Source organism: Sander lucioperca, chromosome 10 (assembly GCF_008315115.2).
Source record: "Sander lucioperca isolate FBNREF2018 chromosome 10, SLUC_FBN_1.2, whole genome shotgun sequence".
NCBI classification, from domain to species: domain Eukaryota; kingdom Metazoa; phylum Chordata; class Actinopteri; order Perciformes; family Percidae; genus Sander; species Sander lucioperca.
Genome location: NC_050182.1, coordinates 15,073,821 through 15,093,732, shown reverse-complemented (window position 1 = coordinate 15,093,732; position 19,912 = coordinate 15,073,821). Strand labels below are relative to the sequence as shown.

The 19,912-nt window shown below is 39.1% G+C and overlaps 1 protein-coding gene across 2 annotated transcripts; it reads right to left on the bottom strand.

Annotated features, from left to right (window-relative positions):
* Positions 1–215: 215 nt before the first annotated feature.
* On the bottom strand, positions 216–19,283 carry lsr (lipolysis stimulated lipoprotein receptor). 2 transcript variants are annotated; one of them, XM_031313815.2, is made up of 11 exons: positions 19,037–19,076; positions 17,136–17,465; positions 14,809–14,928; positions 13,239–13,295; positions 11,897–12,043; positions 9,311–9,508; positions 9,050–9,106; positions 7,885–8,001; positions 6,542–6,839; positions 3,181–3,640; positions 216–977 (listed from the first exon to the last, which is right to left on the bottom strand). In XM_031313815.2, exons 1-11 carry the CDS (start codon positions 19,074–19,076, stop codon positions 942–944), a joined length of 1,860 nt encoding a protein of 619 aa, XP_031169675.2. In that variant the 3' UTR covers positions 216–941. The 2 variants fall into 2 exon arrangements, with proteins under 2 accessions (XP_031169675.2, XP_035862122.1); XM_036006229.1 differs by lacking the exon at positions 13,239–13,295 and having other exon boundaries at positions 19,037–19,283.
* Between the last annotated feature and the right edge of the window lie 629 nt (positions 19,284–19,912).

The following is a 19,912-nucleotide window of genomic DNA, read 5'->3' as shown; positions in this document are numbered from 1 at the left end:
AACAATCAGAACTTACTCAGTGTCCAAGTAATGAATCAGTAAAGAAAGTTGTTTTTAGTCTTAAACATTGAGCTGTTCCACATCCAGCAGCAATGAATGTACAACTTTTGAGAATAATATGTCCCAAGATCCAGAGAATCACATCTACTGTGTCATTAAACTACAGACTAGCACAATAGTGTAATCTAGTGGCAAAACTCTGCAAGTCAAATAAATGGCCTGGCAATAGAGACATTTATTGTAAAATTAGGTTTCATCACATCACAATAAACATTTGCTGTTTCAAAGTGTATTACTGGTCAGCTGTACAACATACTGCAAGTTAAAACTGAAATCTTGTGTAAAAAAAGAAAACAACATGAAATGCGAGTACTTAAAGACATTCTAATCAGGTTTCTAAATACATTGAGCAAACTCAAACACAACTAAAAGCAAAAAGCAGAGATAAAATAAATTCCTTTAAATATACATAGTTTTTCTTATAAAAACAAATTTTCACAAGTAAAAAGCCAGAAGAATCTATAGACCCCAGCAAATCTACATCAGTACTTGTATCAGCTAACTGAAACTACGAAAAAGTTGAAACCAATCGGAACACGTTTACTCGTCAAGATGTAAAACACCTTGACGAGTAAACGTGAGAGACAGAATTATTTATCAACTTTCACGTCTACAAGTAAAATTCTGTACACTCTTAAGGCACTTGTGGCAGCCACAATGTTTTATACACGAAAAGGCACGTAACATTTCATCTGTGCACCTCTTCCCAGTTTAGAAAAGTATACATACACATTCAGCATCAATTTGTGATAAGTTTCCTGTAAATTATGAAATATAAAAATCAGCGCAGTGAATCAGCAGTGTGACTAATATTTACAGATTTAGAAATTAACTGATCCAGAGCTGCAGTATTGGACAGGTTGCTCACGTCATGGCTGGTTTCACACCACCAGGCTCTCTCGACTCACTGCTCCGTTCTGAAAGGCAAGAAAAGTCGTGTCAACTTGACATATATTATAAACTGGGGGAAAAAACATAAATCCTAATTTAATCACGTTAGGTGCCAGAATAAGACTTCAAGAATAAGGCTGGTGATATTTTATATACCATATGTATAAAACATATATGTTTCTTATTGTCAACAAATTCAGTGAAAAGACCAAAAATTAATAAAGCATTAGTCAATCCCTCAATCTTTTGAGAAGGGTGACAAATACATAATTTCAAGAATTTCAATTTCCTAAAATAAAACAGCTGTAGTTTTTGACAAACATTACTCAAACATGAGTAAAAAGTGCACTGTTGGGCACTGTTTTCAACCACGGATCAATACACCTTTGGTGCGCCGTTGATTATTTACAGCAGCAGGTCGATGGATGTGATTCACAAATTGACTCTAAATAAACTACAGTGCCCAATGTTAATGATAATGAAGGATCATGCCAGCCAGTGTAACGGTGTGGCTCATTGATGTGTTTGCTTTATAGCACAGAGGAATAATCTTTATAACGCTTTAGTTGCACAGGTAATACTTATTAGTAAAAATCAACTCATTGTTGTTTTTTCATGGGATTTGTCTACAATAAGAAAAATATATAAACAGACTTATCCTTTAATCTCACGGCTAAAGAAATAACGTGGCTTCCTCATGTCCTCAGTCCTAACTTTGATCATAATAATCATAACATTTTCAATTTTTCACAAAAATGTCCGTGTTGACACTCCTAGTTAAAGAACAGGTTGATCATTTTTTAAGTCTGTCTTGAAACAATAGTCAGGTGCCCATATGAACAGATTTTGCTTGTTGTAATAACTCCTCCGGTTCATACTTCATTAGGAGACATACATCATTAGGAGAGCCCTTTCTAATGCACTTTCAATGAAAGTGGTGGGGGAAAAATCCACAGCACTCCCTCCATGCAAAAATGTATTCTAAAGCTTTTTTGAAGCTAATATTAGGGTTCAGCTCTACATGTTATTCATATCAAGTAGATATCTTTCAAAGTTGCAGTTGTTTAGTACAAAATTCCTTATTTTTGTTACCGTCCGTCTACTGCAGCTCAACAGGGAAACACAGAGAGGGAATTTCATACTAATGTTACTTTAGAAGACATCCATTGAATTTGACCAATTCAGACTTTTCAAATCACTTTAATTGAAACTGCATTATCATCCTTTAGTCCAGTAAGAACAGGAGCAGTGTTAAGTGTTAAGTGTTAAGTAACGCGTTGCAGTAACGTAACTACTTTTTTCGGGTAAAAAGTAGTGTAACGCGCTACTACTGAAAATGTGGTAACGAAACCTAGTTTCTTTTTCAATTCGACGCAACATTACTTTTCCCAGGGACAGATTTGACAACGACACTGCCTTCTCACAAGCTCCACACGGTACGTGACAGAGGCTGGTAGCAGAGCAATCATGGAAAGCGAGACACAGCCAAAACTAACTTTTGAGAGCGGTTTAAGCTTTGTGGCTTTTTGCTAGATGGCGCTCTGAGCCAGCCAGAATACAAAGCAGACAACCTCACAGATGGATGCGGTGGAGATGGGCTCATACATACACACAGCGGACCGCTGTGGACTTGTGTCAGTTGCACGGACACGCTGCGGACAAGAGGCTGCATGTGTCTACGACAATGCACGGACCATCGTGGCTGCGCGACCAGTACAAGTTGATACAGACATTACATAGTATACACTAACACCGTGTAACACCGATGACCTGCTGATGTGCATTCAACCCGCGCTGGACTCCTTCATAATGAATCAGCCGTCACTCTGTGAGGAGAGAATCCAGTCTACAGTGAAGTTCAGACAAACCATAGATTGGCTTTATGGTCAAAGATAGTTTTTGTATAATTAACTTCAGTCTCTGCCAGAGATGCCTGCTTTTAAAAGTAACGTAAAAGTAATGAGTAACGTAAAAAGTTACTTTCCATAGGGGGTAACTAAGTAAAGTAACGGATTACTTTTTTAAGAAGTAACGAGTAATGAGCAAACACTACTTTTTAAAAGTAACTTCCCCAACACTGAACAGGAGGACACGAGCCAAACAAAGCTTGTTTCAGTGTTAATATGACTGTTGTTATACGACAGACCTTATCTTGAACTTTTCTTTAAAGTCACTCTGAAACATCTCAGTGTGTGTTGGTATGGTGTATAGCGGTTTGCTGAGACTCACCTTGCGGAGGTTGCTTTTCTTTGAAGATGACACACTTTCATTTTCACTGTATGGTGGAAGTGGAGGAGGTGGGTAGTCGTCACGGCGACCAGGATGTCCAGAGGGTGGGATCTGAGGAAGCGGTGGGGGCCCACGTGGCGCCCTCCCACGATCCGAGCGGTCGCTCTCGCTGTCCAGGCGCTCGCGGCTGCGCGCCCTTTGCTGCTCGCCCAGCTTCTTCTTCTCCAAGGCTTCTCGCAGGAAGCTGTCATCATAATCGTCTCGCCTGCCCCTGGCATCGGCGCCCGGCCGGCGATCCCTCTCCAGGTCCATCAGATCGTCGCGGCTGCGGCTGCGTCTCCCTGGGAGACCCCCTCCGTCTCCTCTCCGACGATTATCGGGGGAGTAGTCGCGACGCCTGCGGTCGTCAAAGTCGCGATCGTTGCCGCTGCGGGCGCTGCTGCTCCACCCATCATCCGAGCTAAAGAGACGGAAAAGCGGCACACATTGAGAGGAAGCAGGGACATACTGGGGCTGTTACTCCATCACGTCAATAGATTAGCTGCTCAATAGAGCACTTTAAACCTCACGGTTGTGTCCTCAGTTCCAGTTTAAACCACGGCTGAGGACCCGGTTGCTATGTCATGTAGAAGTCACCTTACTGGACTGCATCTGAAGTTTCAGCTACATTGTCAAATGTGTGCAGGCCACTAAAGTCAGTGCAACTCTATACAGGGTGAGATTTATGGTTTTCAGATCATTTCGATATTGGTTTCTTATCCAGCAATACACAAGACAATTGACAAATTACAACCTTTGACAATCAGCAGATCTGGTTTGCAGTTTTAAATATCTGGGCCAATATACATGTCCACCATAACTTCGCAGACAACACAGATTATGCTTTAAAAAGGCCACAGAAAAGTTTAAGGAAAAATAATTTTGAAGTAAGCAAGCATACAAATGCAAATACAGAAAATATATCACACCCAAAACAAAGTAGTCCCAGGAGTAGACTGGCAATTTAGATTTAACTCGGCTGAACCTGTAATCTTTTTGACAATGACATCTAATAGGCAGCCGTTAAACCACCGAAACTACCAGTATGTGGTTGTCACATCTTAGTTTGGAGAGCCCCACCCAGGCCACTGACTGGCTGGTTCTAAGATTGGTGGAATTGAAATCCCCCTTTAAGTTATTCTATTTCTTTACACTTTCCTTAGTGAAGGTTACACTTTTACAGTTTTGGTGAATCCCCTTTAACAATGAAAGAATGGGTTCAAACTATAAACAGAATTTAAGCCTTATTTTCACGTAAAAAATATCAAAAAAATAATAAGGATAAGCAGCAGTGTCAGCTTTGGTATCAGCTTATTCTCTAAAGATGCATCATCCTATACTGACTACTAACAATATATAAATATTGCTCTTTATTGCCATATTTATTTCTCTTTAAATTCAACTTACAGTAAACAATTAGTTTTTTTTTTTTTTAAACCTTTTTAATAATCTGTTAAATCCATAACTATACTGCTTGTATAACGTTGGGAAAAAAGTCACAGACATACTACCACATCATGATTCTGTTAACAAGCATGTTGTTTTGTTGACATACGTGGCAAGTATGCATGTACATAATAAATAGCTGAAGGGAAAAAGAGAAGTAAAATCATTGTCAAACTTTCATAATCATCCAAGGCATACTTATCTTATACTAATCTAAATTAGTTTCTACATTTTACTCAACTAGAGCAGTTAAATAAGTGTGTGTGTGTATATATATATATATATATATATATATATATATATATATATATATATATATATATATATATATATATATATATATAATATAATATAATATATACATATATATATAATATCAGTAAAAAAAAAAACAGAAGAGGAAGAAAGTTAAGCGAAATCAGCTAGTCAGGTACTTAATGTGGTGTTGTGGTGTTGATGCATGTCTCAGCTATAGGGAAAGCACCTGTGTCTTGTCTGATACATTGTGACATCTGGTAAGCCCCACACACAAAGTGCACAGACTCATACAAAGACATAACTTTTTCTGTTCTGGGGAAACTGAGAAGAGATGAGAGAGAATTTGAATTCCTGTGGCCAGGATCGCAATATACATCGCGAAAACAATATACACATACTCTAAATATATTATATATACATTCATAGCATAAATAAGATAAGATAAACCTTTATTATCCCCGTAGGGAGATTCAGGTGTCTAAGCAGCAACTGCAGTGTGAACGTAACACAAGAGAAGTACAGGTAAGAGTAAGAGATAAGGACATTAATAGGAATAAAAATAAAAACATAACAATAGAGTAAGCCTGCTTTCTGGTGAAACTGTATGATAAAGCACTCCCATCCCACCAATGTAAAGGGAGGAAGTTTCACACACACACACACACACACACACACACACACACACACACACACACACACACACACACACACACACCGCAGTAGTGACGCACTCATAGGAACCATGGATACAATATAATTTGACCCGGACAAGATAATTGTGCTGCATGTGATGTGGGGGATCTGTGACTTGTTCCGTAGGTAAGAATAGTTGTTGCATCTTACGGACTCACCTGCTGTACACTTAATCACTCATCATGTTCTAAATGGCAGCGGCCAGCCAATAGAGGCCACCATCAACATACATACATCTAACAAAGCAAAATTCAGAGTCAGCAAGTTTAATACATTATGTTTAAATATTTGAAATGAGCAAATGAATCATTTTAATTCATATGCATTTTGTTAATAACAAGAAATTAACCGCAAAAATGAATCTATTTTGTATTCTCTCTCCTAATAGAAGCCATCCCCGCCATGCAAAACACACAAATTCCACTAGCTTCCTCCTGATCCCACATTCATTTAATAAATAAGGCTGCACCCTAACCCCCGCAAAAAAAACAATAGGATTCATGAATGATTAGCTGGGAAGCCAATCAAGAGCCCACACAAAGAAATCTGTCCCTGTTTGTATTTCTCTCAATAATTGCAGTATTTCTAAGAGTAAGAGTTAAATACAGTGGATACAAGTTCTCTCAAGTGTGAACAAAGTATTACATTTGGTCTAATATCAGCCATTGCTAGCTTAACTGGTCCAGATGATCATATATGGCAACAACATAACCAAAAAGGAGCATGCAAAACTTAAAATGTTTTGTATTTAAGGATCATAGCACTTGTAGTAGTGTTGGGTCAAAGCTTAGTGCACCAAGCTAGACAACAACAATCATGTTACTGTTTAAGGCACTGAGCCTGTAGCTCTCTCAGGTGACTAATAACACACTGCCACTGCTAAATGGGTAGATACTGGTGTAACGGTCAGAGAAATAAGACTCACCCTCTCCTGCCTCTGGGCTCATCTGGGAAGCGTTGTGGTGGGTAGTCATCTCGGCCGTAGCGCCGTCCGATGTCGTCAAGGTTGTCCATGGAGCGGGCACGTACACGATTCTCCATGTTCCCACCACCATGGCGCGGGTAGTCATCACGGCGGTGGCCTTGCTGGGAAACACTGCTGATGGTGCTCATGGCTTCATCCCGGTCATAGACGGTGGGCAGATGTGGCGGCTGGGAGCGCCCCCCGCGGCCTCGAGCCTCCACGCTATCATGCAGGGAACTGACTTCAGTCATATTATCTACTGTGGAGGGAAAAACAGAGATGGTAAGTAGAACAGAGGAAATAAAATGATGTGTGGGTAAAGGATAGGCAAACTAAAGCCCCCTTTTGGACACAAGGAAGGGCAGAGAATTCAGCTTCGTAACAGAAAGCCAAAATAAGCTAAATTTAAGTGGTTAGCCAATAATATAATTTAAGTTCAGCGTAACGCACCGCTGACTTGTTCTAAAAGTTGGTGACTGTGCCATTGACTGTGGCCGTTTACAGTCAGGAACGTTATTAGCAGCAGCACACAAATATGCAAAAGATCATAAAAAATATTACAATGTGAAATAGTGTTATGCACTTTCACTTCACGCATGAGCAGATCAGTTTCTTCTCCTTAAAATCTCTCATCCTTCTTAGCAAATCCGCCATCATAATAGCATTGCACCAAGGTACAAACGGAAATGGGAGATGACACTGATTGGTTTATTGCAGGTTACACCCAAAACACACCTATGATTAATTAAGACAACTAAGTACAACCCTTTTGAACCATGCTCCTAGCGCACGGACCCTTTTTTACGCCGTTTATCTAGCAAAAGTGGATTCGTACACGCCCTACACGCACCTGCGCCAGGCACTTCACGCTGTGCGCTTAGATCGTTAAAATAGGGCCCCTTAAAGTCTGTGCCCGGTTTATTCATTCAGAGGCTGTAATGTCGGTTGATTTAGCAGCGCTGTATTCAAACAATTAAAGTAGCAAAAATATTCATTATTTTGTTATGTTGTGAGACTTTGACAACCCTTGACCTAGAGGAAGAGCTCGGCCGAGAGTAGAGCTGGGGTGATTTCCAGTATTCAACATCAGCTCCACACAACTCTCTCTGTATTTCTCAGTATGGCTGTGTTCAGAAGATTGTGTCGTCCATTTGGAGGGAATGTAAACTACACACACGCAGTAGTTAAAATGGCTGTCTCTTAACTCTTGACAGCTTTTAATAGAAGTTGATCCATTTTCTCATTTCTTCAGTCTGAGGCACAGTAACTGAGACCAGAATAGCAGGAAGTGATCAGTCACTCACAGCGGTTGTAGTTGCCAGGTCTGGATGGGTCCATGTTGGCCAGCTCCCTCTCCATGTAGTAAATGGCACGTGTGGCGTTCCCATCGGGGTCCACCTGGATGCGATACCCACTGCGAGCTGAAGGGAAGAAGAGAGGAAGTCAGATTTCAGCATCATGCAAATACACTGACTCACTGTGCTTGAACATGACAGTCAGTCCAAGGCAAACCCTGCACACTGGAGTCAGAGCCCCCTTTAAATGTATTAGTATTGGGCTTGGTCAAGATCTGAGTCATTTTACTTTGGGTATCTATGGATTCCGATTGTAAGTAGGGCTGCACAATTAATCGCAGTTGTATCGAAATCACAATATGGACTAGTGCAATATCCAAATCGCAGGGGGGGCGCAATATTTGTTAATGGCAAAATGTGTTAAACCATTCTGAGTGAAGTATTGTGGTGCTGCAGAGACGTCTCGGCCTACAAATCGTATCCTACAGACTAAAGAAAAAAATCTTTGTTTGGTACAGATCCTCGGAAAAACCACACTATAATCATTTTAATTTCATTCAATGTTAATAATTTTAATGAAAATGAGAATAATGACACAAAAATGATCATTGCCTCCAATATCGTGAATCATATCGCAATCGCAATATCAGTCAAAATAATCGCAATTAGATATTTTCCTCATGTCGTGCAGCCCTAATTTTAAGTCTGACTGATTGATCTGAATGATGGCACAATAGAGCCGGCAGTAGCAAAGTAGAGTGTGCTGCCAACAGCAGGCAGGGGAAGACAAAACACAGCAGAGTACAGTAAATAAAGCATTAAATAAAGGATAAAATATAATAATCATTTAAATCACACCCAACCACTAATATGAGTAGACAAACTAGTGTAATTCAAAAGAGTCCTGCACAAACTTTCAATCAATAGGTCAAAAAAGATAAAATATCAAATGCTTCTTTCTTCTTTGTTTCCAACAATCGGGTGCAACTTACTTCAAGAATTCTACTGGTGAGAAACCACAGTGGAAACACGGAAACATATCTTTCAAATGTACTTTCTGAAGTGTGAAAACATCCCCACATTGGCAGGTTTAGTGGGGGCAAGGCTAGAACACATAAATAGAACCACTGAAATTCCTTTGAGTGTTTTTTTTCCTTCTCCTCATTTTACTCACTGTGGTCCCCTCCCCCGTCTTGTTCACGCAGCAGAGGCACCTGGGAGCCCTGTCCGACTGCACAGACACAACACAGCAAATTTAAACACCAAAGCAAAATTCAACAAAGCTCAACATTAAAACAAATTAGGGAGGGGATTATATGTAATTATAAAATGTATATTTTCAGTTACTGCTGGCCACACAAGTTGAACACTAAAGAACTGCTACAGAAATGATTAATCAGTTGACATTTAATCAGGACTGGAAAACAACTCTCACCAGAGCTAGCGCCATCATAATCCCGACCGTAGCCGTTCTGGGGAGGTAGGGGTCCAGCTCCGTTTGGTAGAGGAAGCAGAGGCATACCAGGCTGGCCACCGTATGCTGGCTGGGCATACATACTGGGAGCATAGAGGGTGGGAGCATATTGACTCATTGGCATACCACCTTTCTTCACTGCTTTTCCTGCCTCGTACACTGCGACATAATGGATGACAGTTGTCAAAGTGGAAAGAAAACAGACTGTGTGAAACAGCAGAAACATGTCATAAGTCTTAGTTTGCAGGGACAGAAACTAACACAGCAACTGCTGAAGGCCAATGGAATTTTAAGAGTAGACTTAAAGACTCAGTCATATTATCTACTGTGGAGGGAAAAACAGAGATGGTAAGTAGAACAGAGGAAATAAAATGGTGTGTGGGTAAAGGATAGGCAAACTAAAGGGCAGAGAATTCAGCTTCGTAACAGTAAGCCAAAATAAGCTACATTTAAGTGGTTTTCCACTTAACTAGCTAGCTATTCAGCAGGGTTTCCCGCAGAGGAACGGGGGGGGGGGGGGGGGGACAACCTCATCTCTGCTGCGGGAAACCCTGTTCGGGAAATATGCGTAATTGTTTATTTCTTGTTGGGAGTTAGCTCTAACTCTCAATAATAAGGCAAATATACATTCCTTAAATAAATTAGAGATTGTTTCATGGAGTATAATCTTTGATTTGTGCTGTATCAACCTTGCACACTATAGAGCATGTACAACAGCTAACCACAATAAATATACACACACACCACAATTTTGCTAAAACAATCCAAAGTAAGCTGTGAAATGTAGGTACATTCCGAGTGTGTGTTTTACATTTGTTTACTTTGCATATAAAAACCCACAAAGTAGAGTACTACAGTACATGATGTGAATAAGTCCAAAAATATTTAGGAACTCTCCTTTTTTAATTTTACATTAGAGCTGGGTATAGTTTGACATTTTTTAATACTTCTGCCAGTACCATATCGCAGTTTTAGTACTGATAGCGAAACAATTATTTCATACTTTAGGAGCCACATTTTGTGCAGTTGTGTTTCATTTTTGTTAGATGTAATCAGTTAACCAGAGCTTAATTAGATCGACAGGTGTGGGTGCATATTACCGAAAGACATTTAAAGCCTTTTGAGACTTCATTAATATTTCAGAAGTTAGAACATGTGTTTTGATTTTTTTTTTTTCTTGGACACCATTTTCTACAAGACATTTTTTTTTCCTTAACAAAAGACGCCAAACTTCTCAAATGTTGTGTAATGGTGTGTAAATGTAATGTTGTCCAAGTGCAAGCAGCCATATAAGTACTTTGTTTACATAAAATACAGTCTAATATTGGTAAAATTATGATTTGAATTGGAAACAGATCTGAGATTCTGATAACAGAATCTGACCAGACTTTCGGTGCCAATGTTGTTACTTGACAGTATGTGATACACGTGCCACAGACACATTTTAGGGCAGGGCACCAAATGTCGATACTTTTATGGCACTGAAAGAAACACTCCGATCCTATGATTATCAAAAAATTATTTATCTTTCAGTGCCAAATTTCGGTTCCAAAAGCGTCTGAGCGCATAAGCGCAAGCTTATCTGTCCTCTCTGCATATTGACAGAGAGCAACACACACACACACACACACACACACACACACGGCTCTACAGTTTTGTTGAAGTCACAGCAATGCCGATAAAGTGGTTTTAAGTGTGGTTACAGTTGTTCAAAACTTCATGCAGACAGCGTTTGCTGCGATATGATATTAATGGCGAAAGCGGTCGCGGTGCTGTTGATGTTCACTTCCTCTGCGACAAGCAGGCACAACAGTGGTTTCTGTGCCCTGGTGACTGACTGAGGTTGTAAGGCAAGGCCACTTTATTTCTACAGCACCTTTCAGCAACAAGGCAATTCAATTAGTTTCCTTTGCACTTAAGTTAGTTCTCCATTAGTTCAATGTTGACAACAGGGCAGTCACCAAGTTTATTGTTAAAGGTTTGTGTCATTATGCAGTTTGCACTAAAAAGTCTTTGTAGTTTACATTCCTTTGCATTTTAATTAGTTCAAGATTACCCTGTACACAATGTAATTTGTTTATTTAATTATTATTTATAATATGTTCACGTTGTGACAAAAAGGTTTCTCTTTTGTTAATTTTGGCCAAGTTCGGATTGATACCAATCCTGAGTATCCGACTGGCGCACCCCTATCCAAAAGCACAACCAGTTTTATTAATGTTACTCTGAGTGAGCAGTGTTACCAGATTTCTTTAATTTTGATAACTGTTTTGATTCACAATTAAGGTGGAAAATAAAAGTTGTGTGTTTAATGTATTTTTGTTGATGTTGAAATGGATTTTAAAACATTTGGTATTGAAAAAAGTATCGTTAAGGAACCGGCATCCAAACTGAAGTATCGAAATTGATACCAGATCGAAAGATTTTGAACGATGCCCAGCCCTACATTTTAGTCCAAAAATGTAGGTTCAATAGCCAGCTCTAGGTTACATGCAGTAAAAGAAAGACAACAAGTACAATTTCATTGGCTTTCCATTTGGTACTCACATGCTCGTGGGCAGCAGCAGCGGTCAGGGCAGCAGGGGCAGCTGATATAGCAACAACAGGTGTGTGGACAGCACTGGCACCAGCAGATCCCGATCAGGAGCAGCAGCAACAGGAAGCCCATAACCACCAAAACAACCAGGAGCCAGTCTGTGTGGGCCAATTAGGAGTGCATTAGATACATTTTTCTCAAAGATGTATATTATTAATCCACAACAAATGCTTTTCCTCCTTTAACAGGGAACATACAGTAAGCCCAGCAAATCATTTCATAATTTTTCATAGTTATGCAAGAGGAAGATTTACACATCGCACTTAAAAGAGGACATATCATAAAAAACTCACTTTTTCAGTGCTTGTGCACATACATTTGGGTATCTGGGGTGCCTAACACCACACAAATAGCACAACCCAGTCAGTTTTATGTGGGCTGCCAAATCAGAAATTATGAGATTCAACAAGCCATTCAGAATCGGCTTCCCATACTATGTCACATGCAGGATCATTAGAATATTTAACAGAAAAATTCCAGGTAGTGACATGTAAATGCACAAGTCAAACAGAATGTAGCAGTTGTTTGTGTCGGCCTGAGCATAGGCCGTGCTCTGCTGCTTTATGTTTATAATTGCAAACAACTCTCAGATTTCACTTCTGCAATTGAGTGTTCAGACAAACAAAGCATGTTGGCAGTGGTAGTTTGGGTATTTTTCAATGTTTTGTCAAACCAGTAAAGCCGGTTCGTCCTTGTACCCGGGGCATTCTCTCTGCAAGTCAATTCAGGCAGCACATGCAGCTTAGCCAAGAGACAAAAACAGCAAAGAGAAGGGAGAAAATGTCCCTTTATTTGCCTCTGTACACTGATAAGAAAATGTGTGCTGAGTGCCCTTTTGTTGCAACCAGGCAGCTACAGACTACAGAAAGTCACACATGGGAGCTGAGCCATATTAAAGAAAGAGAAACAGAGGTTGATAAGGAGGGAATGGAGAAAGTTAAGTAAGTAAGTGAAGTGCATCATAAGCTGAACAGTTGGGTTTGAATGGTCTCATGTATATTGTACATTACACTTGCAACAGGATGTTGTATGCAGGGCCATGTTCTCAAGATGAGTCATACTGTAGTTGCTACTCGGTCTGTAATTGTGCACTATGATGAGTATGATCTTTGCCAGGAATCTTCTACAGCCTAAATTGTTCAAATTCAAACTCACAGCGTGAGTGACCTCAAGCAATGCAGCTGGCGTGTTGTATAAGAAATGTTTCCCTTTTCCTTTACAACTAAACCTCCCTCATACACCTCTACTGTGGGACTAAAACATGACTGAGCTATATCAAGGGGCTTGTACTACCTTCCATAACCAGTAAGTCAATGCCAGGCAGGAGGTCAGTAGTATTTGACTTTCTCTCTGTGAAAGAAAGATAAAGCCACAATTACTTAAAGTAATATCGGTCTAATTTTACTGCCTACAACGAATTACTCTAAAGACTTATTCAGAACCAGGCTGGTGGCAAGTTAGGCCTGTAACAATTATTAACATAATTGTCTAATTGCAATTGTTTGACGTAATTGCGGTTTCTTTGTTTGACTGCAATGAACTTACATTAGCTACCTAAGTGGTATGACTGTTGATGGTAGTTGTTGATTTTTCTTAGATATGTCAAATTGTAGTCATATAAGTGATTATTGGTCAGACTGATGAGCTAAAGCTATGCAAGAGACATCTGTCATTTGTTGCTATAGCAACTCCAAACATCCTGGGCTGTAGCTGCCTCAAGCCAGAGAAATTGAGCATGCTTATGTTTCTGGCATGAAATCTGCCTGACAAACCCACTGATTAAATAACCTTTTGTTGCTCACCATCACTACCCCCCACCTTATATATGACTATATAGTTTTATTATTTAAATTGTTAGTTGCTGGCACTTGCAACAAAAATGACAAGGGGGGATAGAGTTTAAAAAAATGTAAGTAAAGAATCAGTGATGACTATTTTGCCACGTAGTTTTGCCAATACGGATGAAAAAATGTTTTGTTGGGCAAAACGTTACATTATCTGGGTCACATAACAGTGATATAACCAAAAGATGTATGCTGGGATTCATTAAAAACTTTAATTTGTTGTTAATAAATACATATTTTTACAATTTGACTAAAAGGGACAATTATATTGTTAACCGCAATTATTTCTGAGACAAATAATTGTACAGCAAAATTTGGAATTGTTACAGCTCTAAGTAGCCTTTCTGTTAACTATAAATCTGCCCAAACACTATTAGTGCAGGGTTCCTCAATGTTTTTTAAACCAAGGACCCCTTAACTAAAAGAGAGATGGAGTAGGGACCCCCTACTACATATATTGTATAAAATTAAGTTGCATATTAAACTGGGCCTACAATAAAGTGTATGGCAGTCTAAAGCCTTTACACATACCTATTTAGTGCATAGAATACTAAGCTATTAAAATAATAATTGTCAGCATGATTTTATAAATCATCTTTTAATGTTAAACATACATGTGGCACAGTGAATCCATAAGATTAACTGTATCTGTGGATGGCTATCTTAGTTAATACCTAGGCCAGTAAGCCTATTACCAGTGGGGATTTATGTTTGCTAATAATATGTTGGATTCATGTTAAGACATTTACATTTTTTGAAAAACAATTATTAACACTAATCTGGAGGCCCCCCTGCAGTGACTCTGAGGACCCCCTGTTGAAGATCTCTGATTTAGTGACTTCTGAAATTTCAAATTTGAAAGTTTGAATGGAATTTGGAACTCTTTTGAAAATTATTTGAAATCTGTATGTGTAATCATGTGTGTGTTGTTGAGGAGGAAAGTGAAGAAAAGGGGAAACGTAGCGACAAAAAAGAAGAAGCACATTGCCTAACCACATACGCCTACGAATGCAACTTACCGAGTACAATTAGCTCTGTGTAGTCTTCACCGTTTCCTGAAAGGTCCTGGGAAGAGACCACAGAACAGACGTAGACACCGCTGTCGCCCCATGCCGTCTGCGCAATATTCAGGTCTGCATCTGTGAGAAACAATAGATCCACGGGATTGGTTTTTGTTTTAAAGTGGCTACAGTATTATTATTTACTATTATTACAATCATATACCAGTGGGATTTGATAATAATCCTTGTTAAATTGCAGTATTTTGACATCTTGAACAAGAAACAATGTTCATGTCAGCAAATATTTTTGCCCTTTTTGAGTGTGTTTTCTTCTACATTGACCTCTTTGCCATCCAACTCCATTGTAGCCTCACTAAGTTTGTCATCAGTGATGGAAACACTGCTGGGCTCAAGGTTTTTTTCTCAACTTGACTTTATTTTGATAAATTGAACAATGATGAACGATGCACAGATCCCGTTTTCCACAAACATTTATTAAAAAAAAAGGACATTTTGGTTAATTCCTAAAAATGAAAGTTTCCCACATTTTTAACAGTGAAAATTGAAACAGTAAGGTCTTTGTTAAAAGATAAGCCAATCATAACCATTAATAGATAGAAGAATGGGTGTTTGTCAAAAAACTGGCATGTAGTAGACAAAGATTGTTCAGATTACTGTAAAGCATTGCACCGCGTGTGTGTGTGTGTGCATGCTTGTGTGCTGCGAGGACACGTCTGGAGAGATCAGTTAGAAGCACCGTGAGCGGAAAGTACGCCCCTCCACACTACACTGAGCACAGGAGACTGACTCACAGGAACCTGAACAACAGTACAATTTATTCTGGGCCTAATGAGGCAGATCACATACCAAATCAGCTGATACATTTCTTTTTTATTTTTTAAGTCAAAGCATTAATGCAGATTTTTAACATGTTAAAGTTTTTATACATGCCTATTCATAACTTATCAATTATTCTGTTGCTCATTTTCAAGGCCTGAGCTGTAAACTTCCTATGCCCCAGCCCAGCCATGCCACCACCAAGGCTTTCTTTTCTCTTTCTGCATCATATATATATATATATATATACATACACACACATACATACATATATATATATATATATAAAATTAAGTGCAATACGAGGGGGATGATGTGTTGTGGGTTCTCTTCTGTTCTTCTGTGATTGTGAGGAAAGGTAGGGGGGGTATTATGTGAGGTTTATTAGATGTTCATTGAAGCATTGGATGAGATAATGTATGATTATGTTTCTATGTAAGTTAACTGCATGTTTATTGTGTGTTTATGCGCGATGTGTCACCATTTTGTTTATCTTGAATGTCCAAGATGAATTTCCTATAGGAGACAATAAAGGCTTATCTTATCTTATTTAGGGTGATCATGCCTTTGTCAATAAAACCCCAAATACCCTCAAAGGAGATCAGGCTAGCAACCTTACTGATAACTGTTACATCTCAGTTAATGCATTAACCTTGCTTACAACTGTACTTTTTTGTGATATTGCATTAGTATTAATTCCTGCATGTGATCGAGTTTTATTGAGATTATTATTTTTGTTGTTACCCAGACACAGGTACATTTTGCAGCCCAGTAAAACACTACACACTTGAAAAGGGCTAAAGAGATAATGTTGATTTTCTGAACAGTATCAGTCACATTCACTGAGAAAAGAAAACCACAAAAATACCAACAGTGATGTTTCACATGCATTGGCAGTATAAATTATACTGGGTGGGGGGGCTATCGTTTTAAAAGCTGATATCAGTACTTTTGTACTTTCTGTCCTCTAAATAAATGATTATCTCATTTGTACACATCCCAGGAGGGTAGAAAGCAGGGGTCCATTACAGAAAAAACGCTGTGGCGCTGACAATAATTTGAGCAGGACACCTGCTCATGAAAAGGACCGTCATGAATCCACTGGTTTCAGGATGTTCCTTCTCTTTTTATGTTCCTCTTGAGTATGCTACTCCTGCATTTAACTGCACTTATTTAAAATATCCCTATGAGACAAATAAACCTTTGAATGTTGAATTTTGATTTCTGCAACAGCCTGATTACATATGGCGTCCATCCTGACAACAATGCTTTCAGTCCCACGTGGGCATATTCATACTAATTCAGTTTGAGAAGCTGATCTGCACAGATATGAAAGTGGGAACAAGCCACACAAAGCTCTACGTAATAAGAAACTAGTGTATTACATAATTTACAGAGACAGTTACTGACAGAGTAGAGGTTAAATGATTCACTATCATTGACTATCATACCCATTCCTTACTATACACATGAATGTGATTTCAAAGTGTACGTTTTCATCAACTCACTGTTTAGGATGCTGATCTTGCGACCCTGGTACTCCGAGCCGAGGGTAACGGCATTGCTTTGTTTGGAGGCTACTATGCGCACCGTCCTCTGGCTATCGGCACACTCGATGTTGGGGTTGTAGTTGGGGTTGTTCTGAGACAGAACGTTGCTTGCACTGCTGGGATTCAATGCAGCCTGAATAGGGTCCTGGCAATAGGATTTGTACTTCCACGTGACGACAGGAGGCTGACTGGCGGTTGTCTGGTAGTTGCAGGTGAGGGTGACGGGCTGGAAGAGGATGACAATGTACCTCTTGGTGGAGCACTGGACCGAGATGGCCATGGTGGACTCTAGAAAGAAATATTGGAGATTTTAATTGATGAGAGTGGTAGAGGATGATGATTATTATGATCAAAATGTCACTCACATTTTATAATATTGGGTGCATGTTTCTAATTACTCTACAATACCCCTAAGGCGTGGTACAGGTATATGACAACAGTATTTCCTCACTGCCAGTATCACTGAGAGTGTGGGAGGGATGAGTCATCGCAGACATGCTCTGTTTTTTCAGTCTGACCATTACAGCCGAGTATGACTGCTATGCGTACTTAAGACACTCTGAAAATAAAGGAATAATTTACGCCAGACTTTCGATACATAGTCAAGACATGTAACTGGAGCTGCTCACTTTTTAGCTGCAGTAACATTGTCTGCTGTGACTTTCCTCTCGCACATTGCTAATCTTAAAAAGTAAAGGCCTAAAGAAACCATAAAACACAGCACCTCAAAATGTGGAGTTAAGTGTGGTTTCTAGGGCACAATCAGCATTAACTTTGACTAAAAACATTAACAAAGAACTACAAAAGAAACAGAGTTTTTACATTCAAAAAGCACACCACATTTGATAAAATAAAAAATATAATTGTGAATTTGTGTTTAGCGCTAATGAGACATTATAGCATGTATAGCATAACTTTTTCTGCCATAAGAAAGTATACCAAAGAACATAAATCATAGTCTGTGGGATTGTAAATGACACTAACCAGATGGAACTCCTCATTATTTGATCATAACAAGTTGTTTGATTCTTATTGGAGGTTTTCTGAGGCTTTTGTTGATTCAACTGTCACTTTAAAGGCTGTAGTTTGTGGTGATGTTGAACTGTTACACTAGATGAGGCCTCTATCCTAAAACCTGTTACACATCATATTTATTTTATATGACGTACTATCTCCCATTCTCTTTTTTGTTTGCATGCATTATTGTCTGCTATAAAAACATATGCTATCCACAAGAACAAATTACCAGTGATGGAAGGAGAACTTGGATCCTTTACTTATGTACGAGTAGGAATACCATAGTCTAAAATGACTCCATTATAAGGAAAAGTCCTGGATTCAAAATGTTACTTAAATACAGAATGTACTTAAAAGTATGATTAATAAACTATACAATAATATAGTCATTATGCAGAATGGCTCATTTCAAAGTGTTATTGAATATCAAATTATTCTGTTTTTATCATTAACAAAGACATGCAATACTGTAGTTGGTCAATTTGGAACCGATTTTAGATACATTGAATACATAGTACTGCATCATATCATGTGTTTTTATGTAAAAGGTAACTTGGATCGACCGCTGGGGACTAGTGACAAATGAATGTAGTGGAGTAAAAAGTACAATAGTTCCCTCTGAAATGTATAGAAGTACAAAATAAAAAAAGACAATTTAATACAGCTTTGCAGTAAATAATGATTAAATAGAAACATCGACAAACTGTGAAAACACTAAAAATACCACACACACGTTTCAAAATGAGAAAGACTCGGGCAGCTATAGAGGAATATTTATCAACGGACTTTTACGGAAGAGGGCCCACCCTGTTTGGCAAAAATAAAAAAACAGGCCAACTTACCTGTTGCCATTAAGGCGGCGATGATTAACGTCCACAACATTTTAATCCCCTTTCCTCGAGGTATCAGTCGACTTATCTTATAATTATTTCCTCAAATACGCAAATAAAACTTCAGTTTATGCATACTATTGGGCGAAACTGTACTTTTCCTCAGCCAGGTAGTTTCAGCTCCATTTTGTGTCTTTGTGCGTTGGAGGCGAGGGGGAGTACCTGAACGCCCCATGTCAGCCTCGCAACCAACAGGTGAGCTTCCAGAGAACGTTTGCGAAACACAGGGGTGTGTAAATAGTTTTGGGTTGTTTTTTTTGTCGACGGTGATTAATTTGACCCCAAAAACCAGGGTAATAAGAGCGGGATAAAAATTTGAAATACAAAACCATGTCTTTGTCAACATTCTTTTGTTCGCTAAGAAAGAAATTTGACCAATAAATAATGTTTAATCTACCCACTAGTTGGTACGACCCAGACACTGATAACGATTTCAGAGCACAACTGCATGTTAATGTTCAACCCTTTGTGGGAGCTCGTGGGAGTGAATGTGTGTGTGTGTGTGTGTGTGTGTGTGTGTGTGTGTGTGTGTGTGTGTGTGTGTGTGTGTGTGTGTGTGTGTGTGTGTGTGTGTGTGCGTGTGTGCGTGCGTGTGCGTGAGTGTGTGGCCCAGTTTCTGTAGGTGTGCGATTTTGAAATCCCACCACAGACTATTGCCCAGTAGTACCGCACTTTACAGTAGGCCTATATATTATTATAATATTCACAGTGGTGGAAAAGTCTACTCAAGTAGTGTACAACAACTTTGAGGTAGGCTAATTGTACTTTACTTAGCCTACTTATTCAAATGTTTGTTACTTTGCAGACTATTAATAGGCCTACAAAAAT

Bases quoted from the DNA above. Each gene is read 5' to 3' on its own strand.
- lsr (XM_031313815.2), bottom strand. From the start codon at position 19,076: ATGTTGTGGACGTTAATCATCGCCGCCTTAATGGCAACAG. The intron at 12,044-13,238 runs GTAGTACAAGCC...TGGCCCACACAG, and splicing joins TGACTTACTGGTTATGGAAG to ACTGGCTCCTGGTTGTTTTG. The intron at 6,840-7,884 runs GTGAGTGACTGA...TTCCCTCCACAG, and splicing joins ACCTGGCAACTACAACCGCT to TAGATAATATGACTGAAGTC.